Source organism: Mandrillus leucophaeus, unplaced genomic scaffold, assembly GCF_000951045.1.
Source record: "Mandrillus leucophaeus isolate KB7577 unplaced genomic scaffold, Mleu.le_1.0 Scaffold403, whole genome shotgun sequence".
Lineage (NCBI taxonomy): Eukaryota > Metazoa > Chordata > Mammalia > Primates > Cercopithecidae > Mandrillus > Mandrillus leucophaeus.
In genome coordinates this window covers 969,968-991,013 of record NW_012104288.1, presented here as the reverse complement: position 1 = coordinate 991,013, position 21,046 = coordinate 969,968, and the positions used below count along the sequence as shown (strand labels likewise).

At 37.5% G+C, this 21,046-nt stretch overlaps 1 protein-coding gene across 1 annotated transcript in view; it reads right to left on the bottom strand.

Moving 5' to 3' along the window:
* ZSWIM6 (zinc finger, SWIM-type containing 6) overlaps positions 1-21,046 on the bottom strand; it is a 138,307-nt gene that overhangs the window by 57,805 nt on the left and 59,456 nt on the right. The window contains exon 2 of the mRNA XM_011992140.1: positions 17,859-18,215. Within this exon, the coding sequence (XP_011847530.1) occupies positions 17,859-18,215 (357 nt within the window). The remainder of the gene's footprint in view (positions 1-17,858; positions 18,216-21,046) is intronic.

The window sequence follows — 21,046 nt, the reverse complement described above, 5'->3', positions numbered from 1 at the left end:
CAAAAATTTGATGAAAGAAAGTGTCCTTACTATAAGCAGAGGTTCAATACTTTCTACTCTATTTCATTTTTTAAAGATGGCTTGTCACAATTTTTAAAACTGATTTTACAACCTATAACGGGGTGGCCACCCACTATTTGAAAAACACTCTTTTAGGTTTTTGAGATAAATATCAATCTAATAATCATATATACAAACGTATAATAAATGGTAATAACTGCTCAGAGGAACAGGGCAGGGTGATGGAAGACTATCATTAGAGAATTCTGGCTTTGGATTGCTAGGGTAAGCATACCTTGATGAAATGGCACTGAGGTGAGACCTGCCTTAAGTGGATTAAAAGCTAATTAAAAATGAACTAAAGGTCAGGAAAGGAGGGAAGGGTCTGCATGTGAGAAGAACTTGAGCATAACCCTTAGGCAGGAAAAAACATGGTGCATGGAAGAAATAAAAGGCACTCTATGCAACCCAAGGATAGAAGATGAGAGGAAGAGTAATACAAGATAATCCTCGAGAAAAGAAGCAGGGTCAACTGAGTGCCTTGGTTGGTGAGGAGGTTAGTTTTTTTCCCTGAGAGTAATGAATGGGAATTCATGACAAGTTATCAAAATGGAAGAAAGAAAAACTCTAAATAATAAAAGATGTTTTGTCCTGATATGCATCAGTTTCAACATTCCTACCAAGAAATATTATGCAGCCATAAAAATGAATGTGGAGCTTCTCTATGCATTACAATGGAAAGATATCCAGGATACACTGTTGATTGAAAAAAAATCAAGGAGAATAAAAATATACACAGTATACCACTTTTCAGGCAATTAATGATGTTTATACTAGATAGACTAACCAAGAAAAGGAGAAGAACCAAATAAATAAAATCAGAAATGAAAACAGAGCCATTAAAATTGATACCACAGAAATAAAGAAGATGATCAGAGACCTATTATGAAAAACTATATGCCCCAAAACTAGAAAACCTAGAAGAAACAGAAAAGCCTGAGCAGACCAGTAATGAGTAGCAAGACTGAATCAGTAATAAAGAATCTCTCAGCAAAGAAAAGCCCAGGATCAGATGGATTTACAGCCTAATTTTACCAAACGTAGGAAGAACTAATACGAATTGTCTTGAAACTGTTCCAAAAAATCAGAAGACAGAATCCTCCCTAACTCATTATACAAGGCTAATGTCAGCATGGTACCAAAACTAGACAAGGACACAAGCCAAAAAGAAAACTACAGACCAACATCCATGATGAACACAGACATAAAACTCTTTAAATACTAGCAAATCCAATCCAACAGTGTGTCAGAAAGATTATACAGCATGATCAAATGGATTGTACACCAGGGATGCAAGGATTGTTCAACATGCAAATCAAGAAATGTGATACCAGAATAAAGAACAAAAAACACATGATTATCTCAAGAGACACAGAAAAAGCATTTGTAAAATGCAGCACCTTGTCATGATAAAAAATTCTCAGCAAACTAGGCATAAAAGGAACATATCCCAAAATAATAAAGGCCATATACGAAATACCCACAGTCAACATCATACTGAATGGGGAAAGGTTGAAAGCATTCTAAGAACTGGAACAAGACAAGAATGCCCATTTTCACCACTCATATTCAACATAATGCTGGAAGTCCTAGTCAGAGTAATCAGTCACGAGAAGTAAATAAAAGGCATCCAAATTGGAAAAGAAGTCGTCAAATTATCCCTGTTCACGGATCATACATTCTTCCATCTAGAAAAACGTGAAGACTCCACCAAAAAGTGATTCAATTTGATAAACGAATTCAGTAAAGTTGCAGGATGCAAAATCAACATACAAAAAGTGTGTTTCTATATGCCAATAACAATCTACCTAAGAACCAAATCCTACTTACAATAAGTACCAAATAACAAAATAAAATACTTAAGAATATATTTAACCAAGGAGGTAAAATATTTCTACAAAAAAACGATAAAAACAGTGATGAATGAAATTAAAGATGACACAAATGGAAAAATATCCCATACTCATGGATCAGAAGTATTAATATAAGTAAGATGACCCTATTGCCCAAAGCAATCCACAGATTCAAAGCAATCCTTATCCAAATATTGACATTTTTCACAGAATTAGAACAAACAATCCTAAAATTCATATGGAACGAAAGAAAGAGCCCAAATAGCCAAAGCAATCCAAATAAATAAAAAGAACAAAGCTGAAGCATCATATTACCTGGCTGCAAATTATATTACAAGTCTATAGTAACCAAAACAGCCTGGTGCTAATATAAAAATAGACACATAGACCAATGAAACATAACAGAGAACACAGAAATAAAGCCACACATTTACAACCAACTGATCTTCCACAAAATTCACAAGAATATACACTAGGGAAAGGACACCCTTTTCAATAAATGGTGTCCTTTTTGGAAATAAATTTCAAAAAATTGCATAGCCACATGCAGAAGACCAAAGTTGGACTCCTATGTCTCATCATAAAATGTAAGACCTGTAACTATAAAAATACTAGAAGAAAACCTAGGGAAAATTCTCCTGGACACTGGTCTAGGCAAAGCATTTATGACAAAGACCTCAAAAGCACAGAAACAAAAATAGAGAAATGGGACGTAATGAAACTAAAAAGCTTCTGTACAGCAAAGGAAATAACAGAGTGTAGAGAGAACCTGCAGAATGGAAGAAAATATTTGCAAACTATTCACCTGACAAGGAACAAAATCCAGAATTTACAAGGAAATCAAACAACTCAACAACAACAACAACAAAGCCCACAAATAATCCCATTAAAAAGTGAGCAAAGGACATGAGACATTTTTCAAAAGAAGACCATCACTAACCATGAGACAAGTGCAAGTCAAAACCACAATGAGATATCATCTTAAACCAGTCAGAATTGCTATTATTAAAAAGACAGAAAATAACAGATGTTGATGAAGATGTGGAGAAAACAGAGCTCTTATACACAGTTGGTGGGAATATAAATTAGTATAACATCTACGGAAAACAGTATGGAGATTTCTCAAATAACTAAAAATAGAACTACCATTCCATCCAGCAATCCCACTACTGGGTATCTACCCAGAGGAAAAGAAAACATTATATGAAAAACACCTGCACTCCTATGTTATATCACAGCATTTTTCATGATAGCAAAGATATGGTATCAATCTAAGTGTCTATCAATGAATGATGCGGTACAGATACACAATGAAATACTATTTGGCCATAAAAAAAAAAGAATGAAATCACATCCATGCAGCACCAAAGATGGAACAAGATGCCATTATATTAAGTGAAACAAATCAGACACAGAAAGACAAATACCACATATTCTCACTGGTAAGTGGCAGCTTATGTACAGAAGGGCATGGAGTGTGTGGAATGATAGACAATGAAGACTTGGAAGAGTTGGGGGGTGGGTGACGAGAAATTACTTAATGGGTACAATGTACATTATTCAGGTGATGGATGTCCTAAAGCCCAGACGACACACCACCATGAAATCTATGCATGGAACAAAATTACTCTTGTACCTCAAAATTTATACAAATAAAAATGATAATAAACAAAATACACATAAATAAATAATGAGGTTTATAAAAGAGCTTACATATTAGTATCTCCTTATATATGTATAAAATATTTTGGAAGGACATTTGAAAGAGTACAGGTAACCTAGTTACATGGGGGAAGGAGACATCATTTAAAATTATGGAACCATGTGAATATATTTATGTATCAAAAAATAACTTTATCTGAAATATGGGGGATGAATTGAGGGGCAAAAATACATACTGCTATTCTGATGGTGTGCATACAGGATGATGATAGTTGCTTGAAAAACAGCAATGAGAGCAGAAATGGAGAGGCTGACAGGATTTCATAAATGCAACAAGAACTTGGTGAATAAGTGGATATGTGAAGTATGGGAGATGAGCAGATAGAGAGAGACATGAGTTTCTGGATTAAACAACCATATGGAATACTGGAAAACTCACTGACACACAGACCACCAGAGAAGGACAAGGTTTGGGAGTCAGGAGGGGCAGCGTTTAGGCCATGAGCTTAGTTTTAGATGTGAATTTGACATACCCTTGAGACAGTGGAGAAGAGGGAAGAGGATTTCAAGGAGGAAGCTGGATATACTATGGGAAACAGTAAACTGTTTAAGAGCATCTAGGACCAAATCCTAAGGAAGGCCAACATTTAAAGGCTGCATAAGTAAATGAGCAAGGATGACAAAGGAAATAAGTGGCCTCTTAGGAAGATTGGAGAGACCAACTCTTCCAGAAAGAGAAAGTCATTCCAAGTAGGGACTGGACAAGTACGTAGAAGTGAAGCTCCATGACAGCAAGAATTGTATCTGCCCTGCTTACCACTGCTTCCTAACACCCAGCCACTATCAGATCAAGTACTGGGAGGAAGGGGGAAAGAGGGACGGAGAAAGGCACATATACATTTTCTCCCCTGGAAAAAGAATTCTTAGTTAAAAGGTTAAGAACCACTATAAAGCATCTTCATAAACATTATCTCATTTTCTCCTCACAATGTCCCCTGGAGGCGAGTATAGATCATGATCCCCATTCTACAGGAGAAATGGGTTCCAATTGGTTATGACTTGTACACAGCCACATTGCTAAATCCAGTCTCCAGGTTCTTTTTTCTGCCAATGAACATATTCTAGGATCCTAGAGCTAATGTTGAGCCCCGAGGTCATCAAGGCAGGGGCTGTCAACCCTAAAGCAAATAAATATTTAAGGAAGGGTACTGGTATGTTTGTAGGCATTTGTTAGCATGCCTCTTTTTTACAGAAAGCTTTAAGGACACACAATGATGTGAAGTTAACTACTAGGTCTATAACTGTATCCCACAGAAATTCAGAGACCCTAATCCATCCCATCTTTTTGATTCTACAGACACACACACACACACTCACACACACACACACCCTTGCACAAAATACCTATAGATTCTTTACATAAATGCCTCAAAAGAGATTTTCCAAACAACTATTGAATCTTGACTTTTATTTTTAAATTCTTCCCAACATCCTCCTTGGAAATCTGACACATCCCTCGTTATCCTCTTCATGGGGAAACTCTAATTAGCTACTGACCATCCATTTCCACTGGTCCTTCTGATAAACTGAGCTAAACAATAGAATCTTCCATCTCGAAAAACATCTAGCCTCACAGTGGTTACTTCTCCCAATTTTTGTTATTTTTTAAGTTGTTCTCTATGGGCACCAAGGGCCAAAATCCACAAGGAGACCTGCCCCAGAACTACTTGGATGGGGGCTGACTGCTGTGGCACGACTGAAGACATTTCAGCTGCTTGGGTCATACCCATGTCAGACTTGGGGGTCTGATTTGCCACAGAAATAGCCAAATATTTTAAGTAGATCTGAATTTGGTGCAGTCTTCTGTGGCCTGCTTAAATTGGCAAAGGGGTCACCATTCAGATACCCCCCAAAAACTTCAGAATATACTCCACTTACTTTTTTTTCACGCCAATAGTGTGTTGCAGGAAGTCAGGGACCCCGAATGGAGGGACTGGCTGGAGCCGCAGCAGAGGAACATAAATTGTGAAGATTTCATGGACATTTATCAGTTCCCAAATAATACTTTTATAATTTCTTATGCCTGGTCTTTACTTTAATCTCTTAATCCTGTTATCTTCATAAGCTGAGGATATACATCACCTCAGGACCCCTGTGATAATTGTGCTAACTATACAAATTGATTGTAAAACGTGTGTTTGAACAATATGAAATCAGTGCACCTTGAAAAAGAACAGAATAACAGCAAATTTTAGGGAACAAGGAAACACAATCATAAGGTCTGACTGCCTGCAGGGTCGGGCAAAAAGAGCCATATTTGTTTTTCTTGCAGAGAGCCTATAAACGGACGTGTAAGTAGGAGAGATATCGCTAAATTCTTTTCTGAGCAAGGAATATTAATATTAATACCCTGGGAAAGGAATGCATTCCTGGGGGAAGGTCTATAAATGGCCGCCCAGATGTCTGGGAACGTCTGTCTTATGTGGTTGAGATAAGGACTGAGATATGCCCTGGTCTGCTGCAGTGCCCTCACGTTTACTAGGGAGGGGAGAAACTCCACCACCATAGTAAATTTGTGGTCAACCCGGTTCTCTGCTCTCAAACCCTGTTTTTTGTTGTTTAAGATCTTTATCGAGACAATACGGGCACCGCTGAACATAGACCCTTATCAGTAGTTCTGCTTTTGCCCTTTACCTTGTGATCTTTGTTGCACCCTTATCAGTGGTTTTGCTTTTTCCCTTTGTCCTGTTCCCTCAGAAACATGTGATCTTTGTTAGACCCTTATTAGTAGTTCTGCTTTTTGCCTTTTGAAGCATGTGATCTTCGTACCTACTCCCTGTTTTACACCCCCTCCCCTTTTGAAACCCTTAATAAAAAACTTGCTGGTTTGAGGCTCAGGTGGGCATCACAGTTCTACCACTATGTGATGTCACTCCCGGCGGCCCACCTGTAAAATTCCTCTCTTTGTACTCTTTCTCTTTATTTCTCAGTTGCCTGACATTTATGGAAAATAGAAAGAAAATACGTTGAAATATTGGGGGCGGGTTCCCCCAATAATAGTGAAAAGTGATAGAAGAATACAGAAATTACTCTTGACTTAAATTACACAATGTATATTTTTCCTTAAAATTGGATAGATTTTAAAAACACTATATATATATAGTTTTTTTTTTTTTTTTTTTGAGACAGAGTCTCGCTCTGTTGCCCAGGCTGGAGTGCAGTGGCGTGATCTCGGCTCACTGCAAACTCCACCTCTTGGGTTCACACCATTCTCCTGCCTCAGCCTCCTGAGTAGCTGGGACTACAGGCACCCACCACCACACCCGGCTAATTTTTTTTTTTTTTTTTTTTTTTTTTTTAGTATTTTTTAGTGGAGACGGGGTTTCATCCTGTTAGCCAGGATGGTCTCGATCTCCTGACCTTGTGATCTGCCCACTTCAGCCTCCCAAAGTGCTGAGATTACAGGCGTGAGCCACCGTGCTTGGACACTATTATATATTTTTAAAATATGATGGATTTTAAAATTGCTTTAATGGACAATTTACATACATACATATATACATACAGATTTTGGTTCAAGTGAAGAAAAATCTAATAGCAAATGTATAAATATATGAATTATGTTTTCTTAAGTTTTTAAGAAAATCTGAATACTTGTTCCCCCCAAAACTCGTATTGAAATTTAAACTCCAATGTGGCAGTATTGAAAGGTGGGGCCTTTTAAGAGGTGAATGGATCATGAGGGCTCTGCCCTCATGAATGTATTAATCCATTCTTGGATTAGTGTATTAATGGCTTAATGGGTTATCATGGGAGGGAGCTGGTGTCTTTATAAGAGGAAGAGATACCTAAGCTAGCATGTTAGCATGCTCAGCTCCCTTACCACGCAAGGCCCTGTGCCCACAGTGTCCCAACCAGCAAGAAGGCTCCCACAAGATGCCACCTCTCAACCTTGGACTTCTCAGTCTCAAGAACTATAAGAAATAAATTCATTTTCTTTATAAATTACTCAATTTCTGGTATTCTGTTATAAGCAACAGAAAAATGAACTGATACATTAAGTTGGGGTTTTTATTTTTATTTTTTGGTAAGCTAGTATTAGAATTAACTTACTTCTTTACAGTACTGGGCAAGAAGGAAATGCACTGGGGGAAAAAAAAATGGCCGAAAGTCTACACACTAGTTGAGAGGATGGATTAGAATTCAGAAGATTTCAGTTGTAGGCACTGTTTGGAAAAACTATGCATTTTCCAGCAAATAACTTAAGCTCTTCAGGCCTCCATTTCCTTAACTCTAAAATTCTATAATGTAAGGAAAAAAATTAACTAAGCAATAAAAATTAGAAATCTGCTCATGTGATATAGAAATCTTCCTGACTTACTCATAAGACTGCAAGCAAAGATAACTAGTAGGTAAATAAAACATAGACTCATTCTATATTTTAGGAATAAGACATGTACACTATACATTATAGACCAGGAAATTTAATGTCTACAACAATAATTTCCCCAAAAGTGCAAATTCATGTATTTAACACTAATGCTAAGTTTTAACTATTTTTATTATACTTTAAGTTCTGGGGTACATGTGCAGAACATGCACATAGGTATACACATGCCATGATGGTTTGCCACACCCATCAACTCGTCATCTACATTAGGTATTTCTCCTAATGCTATCCCTCCCCTAGCCCCCCATGCCCCACAAAACATCCCAGGGTGTGATGTTCCCCTCCCTGTGTCCATGTGTTCTCACTGTTCAACTCCCACTTATGAGTGAGAACATGCGGTATTTGGTTTTCTTTTCTTGTAGTTTTAACTATTTAAATCCTAACTTGTCTTGATTACATGCATTACAATGTTGCCTAAGCCTTATATAAAATGTAAGATTTGCAAAATTTATGTCTACTTGTTAATGGCTGTCTATAATCAAAGACAAACCTCTCAGCATTTAGCTTTGAGAAGGGAATGCAAAAAGAAACATAACTCATGTATTTATACAGTTGCTATTAGATATTCCCCCCGTTGGGCAGGAACCAGAATCTGTATGTATGTAAATTAAATGGTCCATTAAAATGTTTTAAAGCCTATCATGTTTTTGCTCTTATTTATATTTATAATAATAAATGCTATAATATTTACAACTGTATAATTAATCTTTGTGGGCATTTTATTACTGAAGCTTAATTCTTCAGGCCTTCGGGGAAAGTCAAATTATCTGTTGGAAAAAAAAAGTAGAACAATTTGGTCTCTCATTCCCAGAGATGGATGTGTGAGTTTGATTTACCCGCCTACCTTGGTAATGTAATGTCACAGGCAGAAAGCAAAGGAGAATTCATGGACATGAAGGACTACTATCTAAGTCTTTGGCATCCCTTGTCTACTGCTTGATTTGGTTCTGATTTAGTTGTGATTTATCCCAACATCAAACTCGCTTGCCCCAGTAGTTCTTTTGATAAGTAACGGCATATCAAAATGCCAGAGGCATATTGTGAAAAATAGATGCTGAGATACCACTTCAGACTCACTGATTCAGAATCTTTGCTGGGGATAAAAATGGTGGGAGCAGTAGAATTCTATCTGGAGAGAATGTTAAGCAGGGTGGCACATTCTAGATCTCAATAATTAAAAGTATTTATGATCCTGAGGCATCAGACAGACACCTCTCCAGTGCATCTAATAAAGCATATTTAAGCCATACTGAATGAGGTATCTGTCTCATGCCACAGATACAGTTACTTCTAGGTGTTAGATACCACCAAATCATTATGCAGATTTTAAACTGAGCTATGAAGACACGTTTATAACTGGCTTATGCTGTTTCTGGTGCATGGAGCTATTCACAGCTTTGACTTCCAATTGAAGACTTAATGCTTTATTTTATCTACTTTGCTGGAAAACAAATTCAAAACAAGAAAGAGCAAAGGTCTTTTGTTTACAAAGTTAACATCTTGCTAACACCGTGAAACCCCGCCTCTACTAAAAAAATACAAAAAAAACTAGCCGGGCGCAGTGGCCGGCGCCTGTAGTCCCAGCTACTCGGGAGGCTGAGGCAGGAGAATGGCGTGAACCCGGGGGGCGGAGCTTGCAGTGAGCCGAGATCGTGCCACTGCACTCCAGCCTGGGGCACAGAGCAAGACTCTGTCTCAAAAAACAAAACAAAACAAAACAAAACAAAGTTAACATCTTCGTCTTAACTGTGACCCAACTACCACAGTAACACCATTTTCCAAATAATGCTTTTACATTTATATTTATGTAGCAGTGTCCCTGTTTGTTAAAATTAATTCGTCAAATTCAGCCTATCCAGGCAGAATTTAGGCAGCAGATGTCTACACTGCAGAGGTGATTAATTCAGCCTCTTTTGGGGACCTACAGAAGAAGGCCATCTCCTACAGTTTTAGGGTTTGCTGTTAAAGCTAGGAAACATTAAGTCGGTGGCTTACAAAGGTCTTGGTCGATCTGTCTTACAGGCAAAATCTGACATCAACCATTGGCATCGAGAGGGAAAAGGCAAGACAACAAACTTTAGTGACTCAGACTCAAAAAAAATTCTTTCTTTACAGCAGAGAAGAGAGAACTAGAAGACCTCTGAAAGATAACACTCAATAAACACACTCTTTAGATCTTTAGAAAAGATTTAAGTTTTATCCTGAATTAAAGTCTCCTTTCAAAGGGGTACTAATGCCTTTATTCCAATTTACAATTTTGTTATAGTTGAAACAGCCAGATCTTTCATCACCTTCCATCCTCTATGGTCACTCCACGTAATTCTACTGCCATAAAATAGTGTGGTGTCCTCTCCAGGAGCGATCAGAGGACAAGCCATTTTCCTGATTGTGGAGGCTAATGACACAGGAAGGCCTGATGTGCACCAGGTTCTGCTCCCCCAACAAGCCACCTTCCTTTCAGCTAAATGCCAAGGAAGTAAATAAGCAGCACTGCCATCAGCATATATCTCAGGGAACTCAAATAGACCTGTCAGGGTTTATGGCCCCTCCTCTATTATTTTCCTCTCTTCTGATTTTATTATTCATCTCTTATTATCATTTAATTTACTTCAGCAGTTCAATAGTATAGGTATTCATGTACAGAAATAATCATCTATTTTATATGGAAAAAAGCAATAAAGTATTTGTACATTCTCTAATGCTCATTAAAAACTGCAGAGTATAAACCCAGAGTGCTTTTCAGGTACGTTATTTTCCATTACTTATCTAATAAATGTATTAATGATTACTCAGTACACAAATAAAGATATTTAAATGCAAAGTTCTCAGGAAGTCTTATTTTTACATAATTCAACTCTTCAGATTTATTAAAAGAGATCTACTATGTTTTCAGGCTTTAAGAATAGTTGACTCCAATTATTTTTAAAAGACTTAAAAAAAAAACTGGTTCACAAATATTTTCCTTAAATATTTACCACTGCCCTTGAGGACTCCTATCAACTGCCACATCACAATGATGATGGTAATAGCAGCTCACTTTTACTCCTTGACCATCCTGACCTTATAAAATGGGCAGTCTTCATTGTCCACATTTGACAACCAAGAAAACCGAGGCCTGAAGAGATTCAGTTACTTGCCCCTTGGTAACAAAGCTGGAAAGCAAAGGGCCAGTATTCTAACTTAAGTTGCCCAACCTCAAAGCTGGAACTCTTAAACACTCTGAATAGTTTTACAGTGGGAGGTATGAGAAACGCCACTGTGGGGGAGATGGGAATGATAAGCTCTTCTAGCCAAACGGGAGAGATCGGAGGCCAGCTCAATGAGACAGGGATGGGCAAGGAAACTGATCACAGCTGGCAGCAATCTTTTTTAAATTATGAGGGTTGGGATGGTGTCAGAGATGACCAAAGAGTGTGAGGGAAGGCAAGATGTGGAGGCGAAGAGAGGATGAAGGGTATTGGGCTAAAAGTAACCTGGCTGTTTTTGCATTCCCCAACAAATTCCTCGTGGGCTAGAGATTTATAATTCTTCCTAATTAAGAGACATAAGTTCAAAGACGACTTCTTTGGCAATAAAGTGAAATGCAAAAACTTTTCATATTAAGAAAAAAAAAAGGGATCACCTGCACATGATCATAGATTTTATCCGTTTTTTAAAAACACTTTTTTTTTTGAGACAGAGTCCCGCCCTGTCACCCAGGCTGAAGGGCAGTGGTGTGATCTCGGCTCACTGCAATCTCCGCCTCCCAAGTTCAAGTGGTTCTCCTGCCTCAGCCTCCCAAGTAGTTGGGATTACAGGCGCACGCCGCCATGCCCAGCTAATTTTTGTATTTTTACTAGAGACAGGGTTTCACCATGTTGGCCAGGCTGGTCTTGAACTCCTGAGCTCAACTGATCCACTCACCTTAGCCTCCCAAAGTCCCAGGATTACAGGTATAATAAGCCACCAAGCCCAGCCTAAAAACATCCTTATAGAAACATCAAGTTTTACTTACAACTTAAGGGTAAAACTGGTAATTTTTGAAGGGAAGTTCAGCAGTACTTACAAAATTCAAAATGCATATATCATTTATTCTGGCATTTCTACTACTAAGAATCTATTACATCTATACAAATTCACACATACACACACACATTCACACATAAAGATGGTCACAGCAACAGTGTATATACAGGGAAAAATGCAAACAACCTCCTCAAAGTCATTCAGTGAGTTAAAAGCTAAATATATCCATACTACAAATACTGTACTACAGTTAAAACAGAACTACATAATAAGAGTACTAACATAAGATATTCATGACATATTAAGAGAAAAAAACTGAAGACTATTTTCTGAATTCTTTATTTTAAAACTTCATATATATGTGTGCACATGTCTGCACATGTGTGTTCATGAGGAAAAATGTCTCAGAATATGAACCATGCTCTCCACAGTGCCTGCCTTGTGAGAATAAGGGTGGTTTTGGAGACTAAGGGAGCTGTTGGGAATGGGAAAAAAAATGAGGACTTGCCTTTTTAGATAGTTCAATACTACTACATGAATTCTTCTTTTATAAATTTTCTTTAAGTTTCACTCTACTGCACTTTAAAGATGGTATAGTGAAAGCGACTTGAACTATCTCCTACAGAATATATTTGCTAATTATACAGACCATCAGGAGACCATACCTTTGTTTTACCAACTGTCAACACCAGAATGTTCTATTATACAACAGAAAGGGTATGATACTAACAATCAAATTACCTCCCTAGGATACCTGCAAAAACTGGTTGCTAAGGCAAGCCCAATTACAATAAACACAACCATCCACAGGGAAATAAAAGGAAGGAAAATGTGACATGAGGCCTCCATCAGTTGACTCCAGCTGTCACTCACTGGTAGATTTGGAACATAAAAGTGTACATGTCTTTAAAGAATAAATACCCACTTCCTACTAAAAACAAAACAGAATGAAAAATGACAGTCATACTTTTTGCTTAACAGATATGAGTACTTATTACGTCTTAAGTATTGTGCTTACAGAAGCTATCAGGATACACAGGCCACAGTTTCAGCCTGATAAAGCTCACAATCAAATGAAAATGAAGAGCTATGCAATGAAGATGGGACTGCTGAATAGATTTGCTTGTTTGTTTGCTAATACCTGGGATAGTCTGAATAGACTGATATACAACGTGGCCAGGACACAAAGGCATTCAGAGGCAAGGTTAAGCAGGACAGGCAGACATGAATGGAATTCTTGGTCTTGGTTGTGTAAGAACCATGCTCAAACAAATTGAAATGGAAGAACAACACATGAATGCACGCCTGGGTGAAGCTACAGAAGGTACACTTTTGCAGTACAGAGCCTAGGTTCCTCCTATGCCTTTGTAGATAACCACCAGCAAAGACACAGAGCGGAAGAGATCTTAGATGTCATATGTCAACCCTCATCCAATATGTGAATAAATGCCTTCTACATTTGGCTAGCTGAGATGGCATCTCTAGGCACATGACAGGGAAGTGAGGGGTAAGTCTGGGCTACTTTCAGGATTAGTCCAGGCCATGGGAATAAAAGGGCCACTGAAATGATCCTTTCCTTTTTTCCTCTATTCTCGGTTGTGGTCAAGGCCAGTTTCCCCTCAGACTGTCCTTCCTTGTGGTAATCTGCCCAGTACAGGCTAGCCCATAGGAAGATTAGTGTAAGAAAAGCCGTAGGAGAGAAAATAAAAGAGGAGGAAATATGTGCCAGAAAGTCAGGGGAAAGCAATCTGACCTCCAATTATAGTACTATCCATCCCTTTACCGGCTTCTCTCTTCTTAACTATGAGTACTTGTGGATACCCCAATGTGAAGTAAGGTCAGTTATCTTTTTTATAATTATCCATCATATGATTAAAATTATCCCAACACTGATAGAGAAGATTATGAGCATTTTAAATATGAGAAAAAATGGGTCCCATCCAAGGTCACACAGGTAATATGTAGTGGAGACAATACTGGATTCTAGCCCTCTAGATTTCAAGTTCAGTGTTCTGTCCCTACACCACAGTTTACCAATCTACAATACATCTCCTTTAATAGGAAGCATAAAGGACAGAAAAGACCAAGTTAATTAACTACAAGAGTGGGGTTAGCACTTGGAAATCTGTAAGTCTCTAGAAAAGTACTTAGCAAAGACACCAGCTTCTTTTTTAAAAATATGGACACTAGAAAGTTTTATTAGATTATAAAACCAAGAGCAAACAATTTTGCTTTAAAAATACAGAACTACAACTGGCAATCTCCTTGGTGGGCCATTAACATTAACTATCTTACAGCCTCTTTTAGAATGTAGTGGTTAATTTTATAATCTAATTAAAATTATGTGGGAAATTTTATGAAAACATATTGAAATGTAAAATGGTCTACTGACAAGGACTGAACTATTATGATGACAAACTATATTCCAACAACTTTCACTGAATCTGTGACCTTGGATAAGTCACTAAACTCATTCTCCTTGATTTCTTTATCTACAAACTACTGCAATTATAAAAATTGCAAGAATATTGCTCACAAGGAAATTGTGAAGAACAATGTGTGTGAAATAGGCTTGAAAAACTTTAATTCCCCAGGATAAACCTTTAAAAAATATATTGTAAAATAATAAGAAAAACAACTACTAAGAACAACTACTAGGTTAAGTTCACAAGGAAAAGGGGAAAAACCTACTGTTAACAACATATTTTGTATTTACTCAGAAATTATATATAATATGCCTTTCTTCCAAAAAAGATTTGGATAAGCTAAACCTTGTCTTTATGATGCCTACTAATCAAGTCTAAATCATATCTTAACTCTTTTATTTATGTGAGGTAAAAGTGATGCTTTTCCTCAGAGAAAAATTAAATCCTCCCAATATTCATGTTCAAGACTTTTGTCTCAAAGAAAAAGTGTATCCACAAAACCATGCAAGAAAGTACTGCTTTAGAAACAGATTTCTTAAAAGAGAGTGCCTTACATACAGATCTTTATAGGCAGGTGGAATCATGTTGTCAAGTAACTGCAATAACTTTTTTTTTTTTTTTTTGTAAAACAGTTTTAATCCCACCCCCTATTAAGTCATTAACAATTAAAATAAGACCCTCCAGGGAGCAGATTTCCCATTTCATCACTTAAGGTCACCATGGCTTGCTTCCTACCTCTCTTCTTTTTTACCACTTGTCAAACTAGAATGGAAGGCAGGAAGGCAGCTCATGTAATTGGTCCATTTCCAGGCTGAGAGCAAATTTGATGATAAATTAAGTGAAGAGAAAGCTGGCGGGATAAATTGCTCAAATTCACTGCTCTGGAGAAGCTGTTCCTATACACAAGTTACTAGGAAATCATATTGACTCTAAAGGTAACCTGCAATCTATCCTTGATAGGCTTTCCTATTTTAGAAACTATGAAAGAACTACATCATGTGAACACATTATCTCATCCAACTTTAGTTTACATTGTTTCATTAGTTCCATTATTTCGACACAGACTGAAAAATCTTTCTGATAAGAAACTTTAGGGGCCACTATCCTTCAAAACAAGCAACAGAAATGCAGAACAAGCAAATCATTACTGATGGAGGCTTTCGGTTTTACTAAAGCTCAAGAGAACAAAGTGATCCTAACGGATTACATGACCTAAGGAAAAAAGGAGGGAAAGGAGAGAATGCATAAAAGTTTGAAGAAACAGTATATTCTGTTCTCCGCTTCCAATGTACAATTTAGTAAGAAGCCACAAACAGAGAAATCTCTAGGATGACCGTTAGCTGGCCTGAATTTTCACAAGGCAGCAAGATTTGTGGCAGATGATATGACAGAGCAGAAGCCTGCTTGAAAAAGTCCTTGAATACATGTGCTTTTGAAGGGCTGAAGGTACTTCTGTGGCAGCGTTGTTCACACTCCTGTTATTTAACATTGGCAGACTACCAAGTCAAACGCTTTACACACCTTATGATGGCTACTTTAGTAAAGCTGAGCCTGATATGGGGAATACTAGAAGAAATACAACTATGTGGATTTCCTCTGACAGAGAAACCACGCTAGAAGTATCTCACAGCACCAGGAGACTTGTAAAAGAATGTTCACAGCAGCTCCTTTCAAAACTAGGCCTATCAAAAGTGAACACAGACAAATAAATAGTAGTATTCTCATACTCAGAAGACTCTAGAGCTGTGCTGTCCAACGTGGCAGCCACTAGCCATATGTGGCTCTGAGCACTTGCAGTGTAGCTACCAGTGTTTTGAGCTATGTTGTGAGGTGTGTAACAGAAACCAGATTTCACAGACTTAACATGAAAAAAAGTAAAATAACAACATTTTTCTTGAACATTTACGAATATTATGATATGCGTTGGATCAATATTTTAGATATACTGAGCGAAAGAAAACATACTACCAAAATTAATTTTACTTGTTTCTTTTTCACTTCTTAAAATGTGGCTATTAAAATATTTAAAACTATGCATGTGGTTAATATTCTATTTCTATGGGAAGGTTCATGTTATATTTTTACTAGACAGTGCTTCACCAGATGAATAAATTACAGGTATGTGAAAAAATATGGGTAAATCTTAACATGATTCTGAGTGAAAGAAGTCAGGTAATATAAGAATCATACTGTATTATTCCATTTATACAAAGTTTAAAAACAGATAAAACTAAATCAATGTTTAATGATGTCAAAAACAACAAAACACAAACTGCAAAGGAAGTGATAACTATAAAACTAGGCAGTGGTTACTAAGGGGAAGAGAAAGGAACTTGTGACTGAAAGGGGGTACTTGGGGCCCTCTCAAGTGCTAAGAGTCATCTATTTCTTGACTTGGGTGATAGTTCACTTTGTTAATCTGCACATTCATATTATATGTACTTTTCTACATTTTCATATCTCGCAATTTTTAAAGTTTACAAAAAAGGACCTCAAACTGCTTTTTTGAAACATTTTTATTTGCTGTATCAACTAACCCACTAAAGAAAACCTAAAAGAATAGGGTTGAGAGACTAGTCCTAGATTTCAAATCAATATAAATAAAGAAATGTAACAACGTTAGGTCCCAGAGCTGTTTAGTCAAAACTGCATTACTTTTTTCAACATTTTTAAATATTTTTAAAATTATGTCCAAATGTTTTAAAAATACAAGCAACCTATGTTTTGACAACATTATTTATCTTATATTAATGTACTCTAGGAAATAAGTGGTACGTATATTTCTGAAAAGTTGCACGTATATATTCTTGTAAGTTGACATATTTGCACTGCATAAAATAAACACTCAATAAATGTGTTTACAAATAAATGAGAAAACATGTTCAATGTATAAAAGATTTAAAAGAAACCTTTTTGTATTTTCTTATACAAAATATTCACATTCCAAATTCTCTCTAAACAAGCTCTAATGTTTTTCTAAAAACAATTTATTTTCCTAATATGAGGCAATTGATCAGAAACTTTCCTGCACTGGAAAATAAATTTTAAAAGAAAATGAAAAAATTCACAATAGGCACAAGTCAGTGCATTGACAAGGGTGAATTAAATAAGTGCTCTGCATAACTAATATCTAGTACTTGATGAAATGTGACTAAATATAAAGGAAGTATAAGAACCAAGCTTTAACATGTATGATTTTTCTGAGCACAAAAGGCTTGGCACCTAACACAAAACACTTCAAAAGAAATATTTTAGAATACAAATGTAAAAATCTCTTTTGACCAACTAAGAGCAATGCTGATGACCTATTTTACATTTAATTCATTTTTATGCAGAATAATTGAATTTATAAGTGAAAAAGGATCCAGAGAGGACATTTAAAGAGTCAATGTCTATACTCACCATGAACTTGGTTGATTTCTGAATTTTGGGAAAGAATTTCATCTGCTAATTTTTGAGCAGTTGGCAAAACTTCTGTGTGGTGCACTGTGATCAAATACTGTACAAACTTTTGCAGTTGGTCTCTATTCATTTGAAAGAGAGTCTCTGAAATGGGAAGATGCAGTTTGACCTGATCTGGCTTGCGGATGCGGTATAAAGACAGTGCCACAACATGGGCACAATAAAATATGTCCTTGTTTCCACAGCTGCAGGTCACTGAGGTAATCTTGCAACGATCAAAGCTGATGGCCACGTTGCAAACAGTTTCTGGCTCCGATTGTATTGCAGGTTCTGTCACTGTGCCGCTCAAGTGGAAACCTTGAGGGTGAAAGAAAGAAAGGGAGGGTTTAGCTTCTGCATTCACATGCCATGAAATGCTCTAATTCTTTGAAATGTGTGGGACTTGACAGCAGCAAGAAAAAAATATGACAGCCTTTATATTCAAGTAAAAACATTCAGGCCACTAACCACTACTAGCACCAGCACCTTACAGGTTAAAAAAAAAAAATGGTATTCAACAGATATGCTAAAGTATTTTACACAACCATATGAAAACATATATTGCCATACATTACCATCATACCTATAGGAAGTGGTTAGATTACAGCACTCAGAGGCCATCATTACTCTACTCTGAATCGGGGTATACAAGACAATAATCCCCTAGATCAGTGGGATCAGTGGTTTTCTTCTTTTTTCTACTCCTTTTTTAAAGTAGAGTCAGTCAACTCAGCTTTCTTCTCAAAAACAAACTCTCCCCACCTTTATTCTAGGCAGCCACTAGCTGGCCCCAACCAACCAATATTGCAACTCTAAGGGGGTCCCTTTCACAAACTTTGACCAGAGAAATTTTTAAATTTAATAATCCTTTCTGTAACATGCATAACGTATATCCCAATACAGCAATGTCTATGAGCAGCAACTGCTTATAGAATTGCAGGGCCCACCAAATCTCATATACACTACCACCTAAGTAACTCATAATGATGATTCTCTTCCATGTCACATACAGAGGAAAGTTATACAGATGTATGGTTATTACACACACACACACACACACACACACACACACACACACACGGTACAAAATTACCAAGGTGGAAAAAGCCTTAAGAGGCCTTATACCTTAAACTTACACCCACACAGAAATCCTCTATGACAGTGGTCCCCAACCTTTTTGGCATCAGAGACCAGTTTTGTGGAAGACAATTAGATAATTTCCCATGGATGGGGGAAGGGGATGGTTTCAGGATGAAAATTCTACTGTTCCACCTCAGATCATCAGGCATTAGATTCTAATAAGGAGCATGCAACCTAGATCCCTCACACGTCCAATTCCCAATAGGGTTTGCGCTCCTATGAGAATCTAAGTCCACCGGTACTGGTCCACGGCCCAGGGTTGGGGGACCCCTGCTCTATGAGCTCCATGACCAATGGCCGTTTTGCTGCCTATAATGGTCCACACATGAGGCATTCACCCAGCCCCGGTGGCCATTTCCCCTTGGACAGCACTAGCTACAGCTTACTGCCTTCTACCACCACCGCCCACCAGGCAGTCCTGACCGGCTTGGCCAGAGGACAACTCCTCCATGCTCTCTTTCCCTACATTGCAGAGGAAGGCTGTCCTAAACTGGGGTGGATGGTAAGGGGGAGCATCCATTCAATCCCAACCTCTCTCTCTCTCAAAGCCATAAACAGTGGCCAAGGATAAGCCTGAAGGGAGTAAGAAGAATATAGTTTTGGGAACCTCCACGACTCAGACTGACCTCAGGATTTCAGGTGCCTGAAACTTGAATGCTACACAGTGAAGCCCTGGGCTCTTTCCCAGCCTTCCTCTATTGATGCTACTTTAATAAAATTCATCTAGCTGGCCACTGTTTCTTCCAGTTCCCCTTCATTCACAAAGAAAAGGATTGCTACCATGTGGGGACTCCGGAAGGGGTGGTGCACATGGAGCTGCAGAGGTAAAATTCAAGAATGACGGCCAGACAATGGTAAGGGTTTACACACAGGACATCTGAACCCCGCTTACTGTCTTCCCCTGCAGAGTCCACCCAGGTCAGACAGTTGAAAGAAATGCTACTCCTAAGAAATCTTTCAGAGGTAATATAATTTCACCTTGATCATTCTCAGCAACATTTAGTAAAATGAGAAAGGTGTTGCAATAATCTTTATCAAATGCACCAATGAAAAAAGAGCATTCCCTAAAAACAAGTCACTATTACTGCTTCACAATAAGAAATTTTGAGAATTGTCATATAATAATCTTTGGTTTTCTTCCACAAATATTTTGTTTCAGAATGGATATTCCAGTCTCCTTTATGTCTTTTAATCAACTTTTTCTGAAAAACCACAATTAAAGAAAGGGTACATAGTAAATATTCTAAAATTTTTAAATATCTATGTTCCCATAAAGAAAAAGTCACATGAAAAAGTAAACACTCCAGCAAATCTCAAAAATGAATAACAAAGGCAGCCTTGCTGTAATATATGCAGATGTAATATAAACCCACAATAATTAAAAATTCTTGGGACAGGCACAGATCAAGACAAGAAAATTACCAAGGGATCATAAGAGAGAGTCTGGAAAGTTCCCAAGCACATTCTGTGCATTTAGTTCAAGGCAAACTCTTGTTTTCCACCTGTCATATATGTACTTGCACAGGCAAACCAGTTAATAGCAAAACTGACCATTTATAAAATCAGTCTCTTCCCACTTAACACTGTCACATTTCTCTTCACCAACCAACTCAGTGTCTTTGTCTCTCTGCAAAAGTGATATTGGAGATAACATTTTCTCCATCCCCACACCTTGAAGATGGAGAACGATTCTAATCACAGGCAAAGCCAAGACAATTAAGGATCCAAGAGTTAAACCAGTTAGTACTTAAAGAGTCTACCCGGCTTTTGCTGCTGCTGCTTTTGGTGTTTTAGACATGAAGTCTTCGCCCATGCCTATGTCCTGAATGGTACTACCTAGGTTTTCCTCTAGGATTTTTATGGTATTAGGTCTAACATTTAAGCCAAAATTGACAAATGGGATCTAATTAAACTAAAGAGCTTTTGCACAGCAAAAGAAACTACCATCAGAGTGAACAGGCAACCTACAGAATGGGAGAAAATTTTTGCAATCTACTCATCTGACAAAG